Genomic DNA, 14,078 nt, shown 5'->3' with positions numbered 1-14,078 from the left:
TTACAAACAGGTTGGAGGGTGAGGCTGTCCTTTCTCTCCCCCTACCAAGTGCCCTTGGTTCCCTTGCGTTCCATTCCAGTGACGTTGGAAAGCTTTTTTCTTCCATTCTCCCAGAGGGACTGAGCAGAGCTGTTTACCCTCAGCTGGCCGGCTGCCCTGGACAGGCAAGAGCCAGGTTCTCACGTACAGCGGGAGGAGAGAGCGTGGCCAGGGACTGAGTTGGAGCTGGGATGTTGGATCCTCATCTTACGAGGTGCTGTGCTGCCGTTCATCTAGTGGAAGGTGTTCCTGCCCATGGCAGGGGGGTGGAACTGGGTGGGCTTTGAGGTTCCTTCCAACCTAAACCATTCCATGATTCTCTAAAATGAATGTGTTAGGGCTTGTGCAGGTCAGGGGCAGAGAGGGGGGATTTGGCAATGGAGAGAAGAACAGCGTGTTGCCTTGGAGGCTTCTTCACTGACCTGGCTGTTTCTCAGGGTGTTCTTTCTTCCCAAGAGGAGCTACTGCAGCCTCTCTGGGTTAGCTAGTGCCCAGCATTGGGGGCAGCACTGATCGTTAGCATTACCAGCCCTGCAGTTGGTAAATGAGCTGTTCTCATCCACATTTAAAGAGAGGAAAAATAACAATTGGCCTTGTGAGCCAGTGCCTTTGTTTTGTGTGGGTACAGTTGAAGTTAGTAGGAATTTCATGTATCTGCTCCTGGTAACAGCTGTCCCTGGAGAGCAAGGTCATCGTGAGCAAGAGAAGTGAATGAACAGGGGAGATGGGAAACGTGAGCTGAAATTCCTGCCGGCTGGCTCATCCTGCACCCCTGGCCTGTCAGGGGAGACTGTATTTACGTCACCGGCCCTTACATAAGGATCTCTAACACGACAGCTCCTGGGGTCGGGTGGCTCTGGAAACCACAGAAAGGTCAGACGTTATCCCTGGGAGTTGGCACATACACAGGGTGCAGAGACTCTGCTGCTCCGTGGATGAAATGGCAAAGCTTTTTTTCCCCTCTTGACCTCGGAGTGGTGCTGGTGTGGTCAGGGTGCATCACGTGTGTGACAGAATTCCTGGAGCCGCTTCTTCTGCAGCCAGCTTGGGACAGGTTTCATTTTCCTCTTGGCTTCCAGGGTGATGTTGTAAGGGGGACAAGCAGGGCAGGCTCTGCTCGGGGGCTCTGCTTGGAGAAGGAGCCAGGAAAAGGGAGGCTGTGACTCGGACTAGGCAGTGGTGACAGTGACCCGTTCCCTTTCCCTGTGCCTTTCTCTGCTGCCATTTCCAGTTACGAGCTCTTTAAGAAACCAGTCCTGTAAGGGGAATCGGATCCTGACTTGGCAGCCCATCCACCTCATCCTGGGCAGATGCAGATGTGCATCTTGGAACAATTTACTCCCGGTTGCGTTCAGGGCTACCAGAGCAACTGTTCCCACATCTGGAGCAGGGTTTCAGGAGGTAATTTAAACAAATGGGAGTGCCACTTGCAATTCCTCAGGCTTCTAGTTTGGGAGCCAAAACTGTTCTCCTGGCTCCAGCTTGCCCGCCCCAGTTGTATCAGTTCCCACATGGTCTGCCAAGTTTGCAGGGAACTCCCTGGAGTCCCTGTCCCCTTCTGAGGAGGCACAAATGCCTTCATCACTGGTGAGGCTGCAGCTCAGATCCTGGGTTCAGTTCTGGGCCACTCATAAGGACATTGAGGGGCTGGAGCGCATCTGGAGAAGGGAATGGAGCTGGGAAAGGGTCTAGAGCCCAAGGGTTGTGGGAGCAGCTGAGGGACCTGGGGCTGCTCAGCCTGGAGAAGAGGGGGCTGAGGGAAGACCTCATGGGTCTCTGCAGCTCCTGGAGAGGAGGTTGTGGGGAGGTGGGTGCTGTTTTCTTCTCCCAGGTACAAGCAATAGGACGAGAGGAGATGGCCCCAAGTTGTACCTGGGGGGTGTTAGATTGGATATTGGGAAAAACTTCATTACTGACAGAGCAGTGAAGCTCTGGAAGAGGCTGCCCAGGGCAGTGGTGGAGTCTCCATCCCTGGCGGAGTTCAAAACGTGTAGATGTGGTACTTGGGGACCTCGTTTAGCAGGGACAGTGAGATTGAGCTGACAGTTGGAATGGATGAGCTTAGATGGCTTTTCCAGCCTTCATGATTCTTCAGCTTCAGCTTCATTCAGCCGTGCATCAAAGGCAGGGCAGGTGTTGTGGCTCTGGGCAGTGGGACATATCCAGCCTGGGAGCTGACAGGGAAAGCCCTGTCCTGGTGGATGCACAGAGCTCATCTGCCTCAACTGAAGCTGCACGATTGTGCAAACTTCCAGCTGTGCCTTCCGCTTTTGTCATGGCTTGTTAGGTTTGTGTTGAAAGAGCAGTTTAGCTGTGTGAGGGCATTAATGCTGGGATGTGCTCGCAGAGGGAAGCTCAGTGCTTCTGGAGAGCACAGGATGCTGCTAAACAGCGTTTGTACCAGAAATGCCTGTTATCCGTGGGATACAGCCAGCGAGAACTCACGGGGAACACATGCCTCTGGGTTTTGTGGCTGTTTGAATGTGAGAGTTGCCGGAATACGGAGTTCCTTTGCTTTTTCCTGCATCCTGCTGTGCTATGAGATCTGGGATAAGAGCAATAATCCAAAAGCTGCTGTGGTTTGATCTTGGAAAGTCAATGTTTTCAGTCGACTGAAGTAAAAATCAAACTGTGTCGTCAGCTTCCCGGTGCAATGGGCGAGAAATGGGAAGACCACTGTGTGTTTAGACTGGAAGGGAGCAGTGTTTGCTGTGCAGCCTCTTCCCCAAAGACGTGCGTTGCAGTGATCATCATGGACCTCTTCCTCCGCATCACTATCCTGCCATGGTTCCTAGAGCTGGAAGTACTCTCTGCCCAGCCCTCAAGCTTCATACACAAGGGAAAGCTCGGCTCCTGCAAAGCTTTGCATTGCAGCCCTGGTTTAAGGTCCCAACTGGATCTGCAGATTGGCTTTATGTGTTTGGGTTTTGTTTTCCTGCAGTCTCTGTGAGTGTCAAAGAGGCTTTGTTCCCTGCTGGCCCCGCGTTTCACATGGACAAGGAGCGGCATTGAGCAAATTCCAGGCTGCGGCTCGGCTTCCCCGCACCCCTGCTGCATTTACCTGTGTTTAGCCCTGTCCCTGACTTGCTGTTTACTCCTCAGGATTTAAACATTCCCTAGAAATTAAATCCCTTCAGGACATAATTGCTCCCACCAAGTGCTCAGAGAAGCCCGTTTGTGCGGTGCCTGTGCTTGTGTATCAGCTGGTGCCTGGCTCCCTCGCAACAGGATTTACGGTGGCAAAGCAAAGCAGCAGCCACAATCAGAATTCCAGTACAGCAGCGCTGAATCTGCTTTCAAACAGCAGCGTCTTCCTGCTCCAACAGTGCTCCCCGTCCCTCGCTTTTGAAGCTGGGATGCAGTGATGGGTTTGTTACGGATGCGAGGACTGCTGAGCGCCTCCAGAACTCTCTGCGCACCCTGGGCCCTTGGTTCCTGCTGGTGTCTCTGTTTTCCAGCCAAAGCTGCTGGCTCGTTGGGATAGAGGAACAGAGCTGATATGCGTGGATGAAGTGGCAGTGGTGAGACTGTGACACCTTCACTGCCTGTGATGTTTGGCCTCGTGCCACACGCTGTCCCCAGCCTGGGGTTGACGGCTCTGCGTGGTGCTGGGAGAGCACGGGGCCGTGTGGGGAAGCTCTGGAATTGGCCTCTCCTCTGAAGAGCCGTGTTGTGCGTCAGCGTGCGCAGGAAGGTGGATCACGGACGCAAGATCCGACTTCCTGGCTGCTGGGATGGTTTAGTTTACTCTCACCAAGGGTTCAGGGGGATGACATTGCCCCGGCTTTGCAAGTTTAGCTGGAAGTAACATCTCTCCTCTGTCCTTGCCCAAGGCAGGGAGGTGGCGTTGAATGGGCTTTGAGAACCCTTCCAACCTGAATTATTCTGTGATTCAGTGGATGTTTTTCTGGGATCCAGGCTTTACTTGGCTTGGCTCCCTCATCAGTTTTTAACGTTAAGCCTTCAGGTGCTTGGATTTCTTTCTGGGGGAAGGGGATGAGTGATCTGGAGAAAAGAAATGTGTCATGGAAGGTAAGAAACACTCAGCCTGCATGCTGCTTTCACCTTGGTATTGCTGTTCCTTTCCCAGAGGTGGGCATCTTCTCTGAGCTGGTTGTGTTGAGGCACCAGCGCTCTGCTATCACTTGTGCTTTTTCCCCAAAGAGGAACGCTCTCGGAACGAACATTCTTATGGGCAGGAGCAGTCGCCCAGATTGAAGCAGATGTTGAAGGGATTGGCCGCTGCTGGGCATCCATGAATCCCGTTGGCATGGACAGGCTTGCAGAGCCATGGATATTCGCTGTACGTGCCCACGTGTGCTGCCCTCGGCACTGGGAGCGCGGAGGAGCCTGGGATCCTGCCTCTCTGGATGCTCCGCACGGATGGTGCGTTCCGTGCTGAGCCGTAAGGAAGCGCTGGTCACAGGGCAGCTTGTGACGGGGCTGCTGCGTAGTTGTTCCCGTAGAAACGGCCATCTGATCCCTGCTGCGGGAGTCGCAGTGGCGAAAAATTTCGGAATGCATCATCTGGAGCTGGCATTTTGCTTTATCTTTCACCTTCCTGTCAAAACCTTGGTCCTTTCCCACTCTGTAGCTCCAGATCCCACAGCATTTGGCACCTTTATAAACAATTACAGGAAGCAAGGTGATGTTCTCCCCTTCCAAGTGTGCTCTCGCAGGCAGCGGGTGAGGGAGCAGGGTTTATTCAAGTAGAGAAGCCAAGTGGGGAAGGAGCTTGTTCCTGGAGTGCCTCCCACCCTCCTTGTACGGATGAGTCTGGTGTCCGCATGCTCTGCTCTGCGCAGCCGTCCCTCCAATGTGCTCTCATCACAGCTGTGTTCCTGGTACAGTCCCTGCCGACTGCAAACTCCCAGTGCGTGTGGGCATGTTTCGTGCCTCTGAATCTTTAACTTCTATGGCAGTCCAGTTTTCCATGTGGATAGCTCACGGCTGCCTCAGGACGTGGCCTGGGAATATCACAGCCCAGCTCCCTTTTCTGCAATGCCTGTGACTTTTGGTTTGCTTTGAATATCCAAGCTGTTTCACTTCAGTGAAGAAAAGACCAAACTCTCTCAGCCTTAGGAAGATATCTACTCAAGTTTGCATTTCAGAGCCTGGAGTGCCATATTCCCAAATGGACTTGATGGCATAGGTAGCAGAATAGGGATTTGTTCCATCTTATCCATCACTGTCAATTTGCTCTGGTGCTGCTGTGATCCCAGTGTGGTGTTTAATGTCCTTGCAGCCTGTTTTAACACGGAGCTGTTGTGCCCCTGGCTGTAACTGCACATGGTGTAACTCCATCTTAAAAATCCGGTGCCTACTGCCGAAGCCGGCCTCCCTGGGCACGAGGGCCTAATCCGGTGCAGGGGCTCAGCACGGAGCCACTGCCGCTTTGGTTGGCAGGGCAGAGGGAGCAGCTGAGTGAAAGGGATTGTTATTCGGGATGATGGATCCCTCTGGAGGCTGGTGCTGTTTTTGGGAGGGAAGCCAAGGTATTGGTGCTTAATCTCTTCCAGAAGTCCCTGCTTTAACCCTTCAGGAGCCTGAGGAAATCTGTTGGAAGCCGTCACTGAGGCTTCCTGTGGCTCTGGTGCACGTCCTGGTGTGATGCCGGCTGGTTGCCCTGATTGCAGCCTAGGGCATGCTGGCAATGGGAATTCCGTGTCGGAGACTGAGGAGCCGAACCAGAGCTGCTCTTGTTAATCAGCTGGCTGCTCTTTCCGTACGGGGGAACCTGGTGCCGTGCACCGGTACTGGCTGCTCTATGCGTGTTTCCAACACGAGCAGGGTGATGGTGTTCCCTCCTCACACTGGAGATCCCTTGATCTGAGGAGAAATCTGTGCTTTGTAAGTATTGCTTGAAGATACCCAAGCCCAGAAGCACATCGTGTTTCTCAGCACTTTGCTGCAGGATCCGTGCCTGTGACGTCCTGGTGCTCTCTCCCTCCTCTCCTTGTCAGATGCTCAGCTCTTCCCATCGCTGCTGTGGTGCGGAGCGCATCTGAGCTGCTTTGTGTTTCTCCTCCTACACACAATGCTCAGCGGGTGTGGGAAACACGGCAAGATCATCCCGTGGTGTCATCTTGCTTTCCCAGACCTTTTTCCTCCATCCTGTTGATTTAAAATGAGGTCGGTGCCATGTCCTGAGCGGTCCAGCCTGTTCAGATCCCTCTGGAGCCTCCCAACCCTCCAGCAGATCGACACTTCCACCCAGCTTAGTGTCATCGGCAAACTTTCTAAGGGTGCACTCGATGCCTTCATCCAGGTCATTGATGAAGACACTGAACAGGGCTGGACCCAGCACTGAGCCCTGGGGAACCCCACTTGTCACTGGCCTCCAGCTGGAGTTAACTCCATCTCCCACCACTCTCTGGGCCCTCCAGCCAACCAGTTTTCCACCCAGGAGAGTGTGCGCCTGTCCAGGACAGAGGTGACAGTTTCTCAAGCAGAATGCTGGGAGAGACTGTGTCAAAGGCTTTACTGAAGTCCAGGAAGATCCATCCACAGCCTTTCCCTCATCCAGCAGCCGAGTCACTTTGTCATAGAAGGCAATGAGTTCCCTGAAGGCTCCGGAGTTAGTTTTCCTTTATTCTTTGATCGAAGTTGGTGGGCAATGAGTCCAGGGAAAGGAAATGTTGTGGGAGAGGGAACAAAGGTGGCTTTGTGGGGAGGGAGAAGGGAGTGGTGTCTGCCTCCTGGGCTTTGGGGCTGGGAAGGAAGAGGGGAGCAGCGTCTGCTCGCTGGGCTTTGGGGCTGGTGGTCTGGCCATGCTCTGCTTGGGTGACAGACAATTCCTGCTGGTGGGAAGTGAATCCCATCGCAATCCCTGTGCCTTCACCGAGCACCGTCTCTCCCTGCAGAACGTGTACGCCCCGGAGGACGACCCGGAGCTGCGAGTGGAGCGCTACCAGCGCACGTTTGAGCAGAACGAGGAGCTGGGGCTGAACGACATGAGGACGGAGGGCTACGAGCCAGAAGGCGCCCCGGGCCGGTAGCCCGGACCCTGCTGGCCTCTTTCCCTGCTGGATCTGGGCCCAGGACGGGGTCGGGAGGGGAGCAGGGGGCTGCGCTTCCCCAATAAAAGGTGTGAAGAGAGGGGCGGTGTCTGCGCTGCCCCAGGCCACGCCCCCTCCCCGAGGCCACGCCCCCTCACGAGGCCCTTTCTCGAAGCCCCGCCCCCTGTGCTAGCCCCGCCCACCCGCCCCTATATAAAGCCCGCGCCCCCTCCCCTTGTGACGCCAGTTGCGGCCCGCGTCACCATGGCGGCGCAGGGCCTGTCGATGGCTGAGTACCTGCAGCGCTACCTGAGCGGCCCCGAGGCCGCCCAGCCCCGCCGGCGCCGCGAGAAGAAGCCGGCAGGATCCGCCGGCAGAGGCGGGTGAGCAGCGGAGGGGAGCGGGGAGGCCGCGGGCTGCGCGCGGCGCCGCTTCTTCGCGTTAGGCCCGGTCCCCCCCCCGCGCTGGGCCTGGGCTCGGGCTGTCTGGACCCCCGAGCCCCTCACGGTGTTAGGAGCCGCCCTGAGGCCCCTTCTCGCTCTCCCGTGCGACCGGGACTTTCACCCTGCCCGGAGCACCCACATCGCTCCCGTGGCTCGGGGCCCGGAGCGGAAGCTTGCCCGCCCCTCCCCGGTCGCCCCCCCCCGGTCGCCCCCCCCGTCGCTCCCCCGGTTGCCCCCCCGTCGCCCGGGCGACCGTTGCGTGTGGTCAGGACCGGGACCCTCCCCGGGGGCGGGCTGCTCTCACTGTTGCAAGGCTGGGACTCTCCTTGGAAAAGCCCCTTAATCCCCATCGTATTGGACTTGGACTGAACCCTTCCCGGGGCCCCCTTCTCCCCATCCCTCGGGGCCAGGACGCTTCCCAGGGCCCCCTCATCCCCTCTGCAGGCAGCAGCTGGGGCTGTTCCCTCTCTTGGTGAAGGGCTGATGGCACGACCCCTGTCCCCCTCTCCCAGGATGCGGATTGTGGATGACGATGTCAGCTGGTATAGCATTACTGCTACACAGGAGGAGGAGGAGGAGGACGATGGGGACATGCCTGTGGTGAGTAGGGGGTCGCAAGGATGGGTGCATTGTTTTTATTAGAGGGAAAATCATACATTTGTGGTATGGTTTGGGTTAGAAAGGATCTCAAAGCCCATCCAGTTCCACCCCTGCCGTGGGCAGGGACACCTCCCACTGGATCAGGGGCTCCAAGCCCCATCCAGCCTGGCCTTGAACCCCTCAAGGGATGGGGCAGCCACCCCTGCTCTGGGCAGTCTGGGCCAGGGCCTCCCCACTCTCACAGAAAAACATTTCTTCCTAAGATTTGCTGTTGACTCTGTTTTTTTTTTTTTTATCATCAGGTCTCAGAATTTATTGACGAGCGTCCAGATGTAGTGAAGCTCATGGAGGCATTCCGGACAAATACAAAGTGGAAACTTCTAGGAGGTGAGCCCAGACCTTTGTTTTTGATGTTAAACTGCTCCAAACAATGATCTTGCAGGTTAAAATTAATACTGGCTAAATATCCTGAACTGCTGAGAACCCAAATGATGGTAACTTTCTGCTTGTTTCTTTTTAGACCGGAATGGAGACTCGCAGAGTTCAGATGTTTTAGCAGCCTATCGTTCTACTGTGAGGTATGAGGCTTATCTAGAAACTCTTCTGTTGGTTAACTTTGGTTTGCTGGCATCGTCCATCTCGGTCTGCAATTTTAGCGATACACTTTGGGAAATCTGTGGTTCAGTGATGCAGGTCACTACCCAGAGGCTCAAAATCAAGTGTGAATCCATGTTCAGAAAGTTGTTTCCATTGTGGACTGCTAACGCTTTACAGGTCTCGCTCGGGATTTGTCTCCAGGCATAAGGCAGCAAAACAAACAAATCTAACTTTCAATTTCACCCTCCCAGGCGGCGCCGCCACGACACCCCGGAGCCCACACCACCGGAAAATGTGTGGTTCAATTCCTTGAATTATTCTACTCCAAGGCGACAGCGCCATGACACCCCGGATCCGTCCCCTCCCAGGCGAGAGGGAAATTATTCTCCCTACTCCTTGCTTCCTAAGCGACAGCGTCACGACTCCCCAGACATATCACCTCCCAGGCGGCAGTGTCACGACACTCCAGAGCTCTTGCCTCCAAGCTGGAAGCGTTACAACTCTCGGTATATCTCGCTGCTGAGACAGAAGCGTTACGACTCTCAGTATATCTCGCTGCTGAGATGGAAGCGTCATGACAACCCAGACCTGTCACCTCCGAGGCGGCAGCGTCACGACACTCCAGAGCTCTCGCCTCCAAGCTGGAAGCGTTACAACTCTCCGTATATCTCGCTGCTGAGACGGAAGCGTTACGACTCTCCGTATATCTCGCTGCTGAGACGGAAGCGTTACGACTCTCGGTATATCTCGCTGCTGAGATGGAAGCGTCATGACACCCCAGACCTGTTACCTCCAAGGCGGCAGCGTCATGACACTCCAGAGCTCTCGCCTCCAAGACGGAAGCGTTACGACTCTCCGTATATCTCGCTGCTGAGATGGAAGCGTCAGAACACCCCAGACCTGTCAACTCCTAAGCAAAAGCGACACGATTCCCCAGACTTATCACCACCAAAACGGAAATGGCATGACACCCCAGACCTGTCACCTGCTAAGCAAAAGCATCGTGACTTGCTGGACCTTTCACCTCCGCGGCGCCAGCGCCACGACACCCCGGAGCCGTCACCTCCGCGGCGCCAGCGCCACGACACCCCGGAGCCGACACCTCCGGTGCGCCAGCGCCACGACGCCCCGGAGCCGTCACCTCTGGTGCGCCAGCGCCACGACGCCCCGGAGCCGTCGCCTCCGCGGCGCCAGCGCCACGACGCCCCGGAGCCGTCGCCTCCGCGGCGCCAGCGCCACGACGCCCCGGAGCCGTCGCCTCCGCGGCGCCAGCGCCACGACACCCCGGAGCCGTCGCCTCCGCGGCGCCAGCGCCACGACACCCCGGAGCCGTCGCCTCCGCGGCGCCAGCGCCACGACACCCCGGAGCCGACCCCTCCGCGGCGCCACGACACCCCGGAGCCGTCACCTCCGCGGCGCCACGACACCCCGGAGCCGTCAACTCCGGTGCGCCAGCGCCACGACACCCCGGAGCCGACACCTCCGCGGTGCCAGCGCCACGACACCCCAGATCTCTCGCCCCCAAGATGGAGGCGTTGTGACTCCCCGGATGCCAGTTCAGCGCTGGGGAAAAAGAGCTGTAAAGCCCCAGAGAAGTCGCAGTTATGGGGAGCCCAGGGAGAGCAATCTCGGCTCAGGCCTGGTGTCTCTGCGAAGTCGTTGTCGCGCCTGAAGCGTCAGGCCACTCCAGATCTGTCTCCTCCACGGAAGAAGAGGTACAATTCCGACTCAGATTCATCACCGCCTTGGAGGAAGAGAGCTGCTTCACTGAGTCTGAAAAAGCAGAGCAGAACAAAAGGTGAGTGTGTGGAGTTTGTTCCTTCTGTCTGGTTCTTTGCCCACCTTGTGGTCATGTTTGCTCTGGAGAGGTGAGTGGCATTGAATTTGTGGTCTCCCGTCGTGGTATGGTAGCAGATAGGTTGTTGCTTCTGTTGGTAAAGCTAGTTCTCATAATTGTCTTTTTTCATTCAAATGGATTAGAATTAGATTAGCGTTGGTGTAAAGTTAGGTGACTAAGTCTTAAATGCGTTTGAAAGGAAAGTTTAAGTACTGTCTCCAGGTGGCACATGTTCAGGAAGAAAAGAATTCACGGGCTGTTACCCTATACTTGTCTTTTGCCTATGGTTTGTCATCTCTTAAGGTCTTGATTCTGTCTAATTCTGCATTTTTTACTTAACTATTTCTTTACTGCAGGGGGTTTCCAGAACACCTCCGATGCTGACCTCTCGCCTCCCCGCAACCGTGAGGCTAGAGGGTCTCCCAAGAAGGTGAGTGTTTTGTCTTCCTATTTAAGCTGTGGATTACTTCCTCTTGATAGAAAACCAGGGAAATCCAATGATTTACGAAGCGTGTAGTAGGAATTTAATCTAACTCGTGCATGCTGCTGTGCCAGACCCTCTGCTTGAGATAAGAAGGAGCATGAGGTAGGCGCTAGGCATAGGAGAGGAGCTCTGCCTCAGTCCTCTCAATTTTGAGGATCAAGGGAAGTTATTCCTGGGAATGGCAGCAGAAAGTCTCTGTAACATGGTTGTCTCTTCCTGCCTCTGGATTGCTGCGCAGCTCTCAGCCAGCAGTAAGTGTGAGTTGTGTTTGATTTGCAGGCAAATGTGATGTTTTCCGGGGTGAAAGCTGGCTTGGTGTCGGCTGATGTGCTGCGGAGGGAGCAGCAGGAGCTCCGGAGGAATGAGAGGAATACCAAGCACTTGGAAGGTAGGGGTGTAAAACCGCTGAACAGGGCCAGTTCGCTTTGTTTTTCCCTGCTCTCAGGTGGCTCTGGATGCTTTATCGAGCCCTGGAGAGCATCCTTGTGGAACAGCGTCAAGCTGTGCTGATGGATGCCTTGGCTAGGGTCACTGAGCTCGTGAAATAAAAGATTTGTAGAATTTGATTTCAGAGCAAAGGCGCTGAAATCACAGGGAAGGGGAGAGGTTTTTAATCTGTCTGCACCAGCTGCTCTAAGGTCTCTCCAGAGCCTTCTCTTCTCCAGGTTGAAGGAGCCCAACTCTTTCAGCCCGTCCTCGTATGGGAGGTGCTCTAGCCCTCGGATCATTTCTGTGGCCTCCTCTGGACTCGCTCTAGCAGATTCGTGTCTAAAAATGTTTCAAAATGCCTGACTTGAGGCATCTGTCCCCTCCAGAGGAATCCCGACATGCTGAGACCGTCTATCGAGACAAGTCCGGCCGTAAGAGAGACCTGATGCGGGAGTGGCTGGAGCAGAGGCAGAAAGCCGAAGCACAGTCCAAGAGAGATGCACAGTACGCCAAGTGGGGAAAAGGGTAAGGTTCTCCAGAGCTCCCAGCCCAGTCCTGGGCCCTTGTGTTACACCTTCGGACTCTCTGCTCCCTGCTTTTTAGCCCAGTTACAGTACTGTTCCTAGTGGTGGTGTAGGTGGAATGTCACTTCACAGGGGTGGGTGCTGAAGCTCACTTACGCTCTGGGTTTGAGCCTGGGACGCTGAAAGTGTGGGTTCCATGTGTCTTAGAGACCACTCTCTGTTGCTGGATGTGCATTGGGAATGCTGTACCAGTGCTGGAAGTTCAGGACTGTGAGCTATCCTGCAAATTGAGCAAATGTTTGCTTGGTTAAGGGGTGAAGCCGTGTGTGTTTTCAGGCTGGTGCAGGAGAGGCAACAGCAGCAGAATGTGGAAGATGCGATAAAGGAGATGCAGAAGCCGTTGGCCCGTTATATCGATGATGAGGATCTGGATCGGATGCTGCGGGAGCACGAGAGAGAAGGGGACCCCATGGCTGACCTCATCAAGAAAAGGAAGGCCAAGGAAAACAAAGAAAAAGGTTTGGCTGTTGAGTTACACTGGGTCGTGGTTTATGGCCCTGACATCATAGAAATACAACTACTGTTAAATAAGTGGCCTAAGACTACTGGGATGGCTCAGCCCTAAAGGAGTTCTGCTCTGGAGCCAGCGTAGCAGTACCATTTGCTGTTATTAACAGTTCCTGTTATTTGTTTGCTTAAGGAGCAGGGTCTGGTGGGGTAAAACTCAACAGATTTGGTTTTCTGAGGGAGTTTCTTCTTTGCTGGCTGAGTGGCAGCCTGTGCGCTATGCCTGTGCAATGGGGTGACCGCATGATTCCGCTGCAGCAACTAACTGCTGTGTTGCTCTTTCTGTTCCTAGAAAAACCCAGGTACAAGGGACCAGCACCTCCGCTCAACAGGTTTAACATATGGCCTGGGCATTGCTGGGACGGTGTGGACAGGTACGTGTTCCTGGTGCTGGGATGTGGGAGAATCAAATGAGCTTTTGCTTCAGAGAGTTCACAGTTTTAAGATTTGCAGATAGCAGGTGAGGGAGGTTAAGTTATAGCTGGGTGATGGATGCAGGGCAGAAGGGAGCGAGGATGGCGCTGTCAGTGAGGGTGTGAAGAGTTTCAGTGATGCTCACTGCTGCTGACCACAGACTGTGGCGGAATCCGAGCTGGAGTAAAAGCAGTGGAGAGCTTGTTATGTCCCTGAAAATTTATCTTGCCTCAGAAAAGCTTCGGCGCAGCAGCCCACCATCTTCTTGCTGTCACTTTATAGGTCCAATGGATTTGAGCAGCAGCGCTTTGCCAGGATCGCCAACAAGAAGGCAGTTCAGGAGCTCGCCTACAAGTGGAGCGTTGAAGACATGTAGATGTGATGAAGAACCACACAAAGTATCAAGGAGAAACAGAATTTCACCTCCTGCTGCTGCCACGGCTTGAGGAATGGCTGCCCAGCCCCATCCTGTGCTTGGTGTCCAACATCCCAGGGGACAGGAGGCAAGGCTGAATTTGGAGGAAAGCTTCCCAAGGAGGATTTTCTTGTTGCACAGGGAGAACAAGTGCAGAGAATGGCAGCAGCGCTTCCTGGAGCAGTGCAGCAGCTGAGCATGGAGGGGGAGCCATGATGGCTGATGCCTGCCAGCACACGCTGGCTCTCAGGGGCTGCCCTGAGAGGTGCTGTGGGGTTCTGGTCACTTTGTCTTCAACAAACTTTAAAAGTTGTGTGCTTGTTTGATGCCAAATGATTTGTCCTCTGAGGGCAGCTCACAAGTCTTCAGGTGTCAGGTTTTTCTGGAAGTCTGCTGAGCACTCGGTCACTGGAGCGTGAGCCTCATCCGGTGGGTTCCTGAGCTCCGCTGCAGTTCCAGTTGTGTTTGAATTCTTCCAGAGAGCAGCAATACCCTAGAACTACTTAGTGTAGGGAGTTATCCACCTCTGGGTTGGTGTTGGATCCACCTCGTGTCCTTCCCAATGCACCCAGACGGCTTCCTTTGAGTCTGTGTGGTCACCTCTGGTCCACAGAGTCGCTGATTGGCAGTGACTTTTGGGAAGCTTAGCTCCTGGCCCTGTCTGAGCAGGAAGCAGCTGGCTGCCTGCCCCTGGTGCCCTCCTACAGGAGGCTGGGAGCCCAGCAGGCAGC

General features: G+C 55.0%; 1 protein-coding gene across 1 annotated transcript; it reads left to right on the top strand.

The window, feature by feature from the left end:
- The first annotated feature begins 7,294 nt into the window (after positions 1-7,294).
- On the top strand, positions 7,295-13,676 carry LOC138732699 (BUD13 homolog). The gene is made up of 13 exons (XM_069879357.1): positions 7,295-7,420; positions 7,993-8,080; positions 8,383-8,467; positions 8,601-8,658; positions 9,436-10,011; positions 10,263-10,272; positions 10,352-10,475; positions 10,871-10,944; positions 11,278-11,386; positions 11,814-11,952; positions 12,288-12,469; positions 12,811-12,892; positions 13,215-13,676. The coding sequence occupies exons 1-13, from the start codon at positions 7,302-7,304 to the stop codon at positions 13,306-13,308; spliced, it is 1,740 nt and encodes a 579-aa protein (XP_069735458.1). The 5' UTR covers positions 7,295-7,301; the 3' UTR covers positions 13,309-13,676.
- The last annotated feature ends 402 nt before the right edge of the window (positions 13,677-14,078 follow it).

Source organism: Phaenicophaeus curvirostris, chromosome 36 (assembly GCF_032191515.1).
Source record: "Phaenicophaeus curvirostris isolate KB17595 chromosome 36, BPBGC_Pcur_1.0, whole genome shotgun sequence".
NCBI classification, from domain to species: Eukaryota; Metazoa; Chordata; class Aves; order Cuculiformes; family Cuculidae; genus Phaenicophaeus; species Phaenicophaeus curvirostris.
This window is presented reverse-complemented; position numbering and strand designations above follow the sequence as displayed.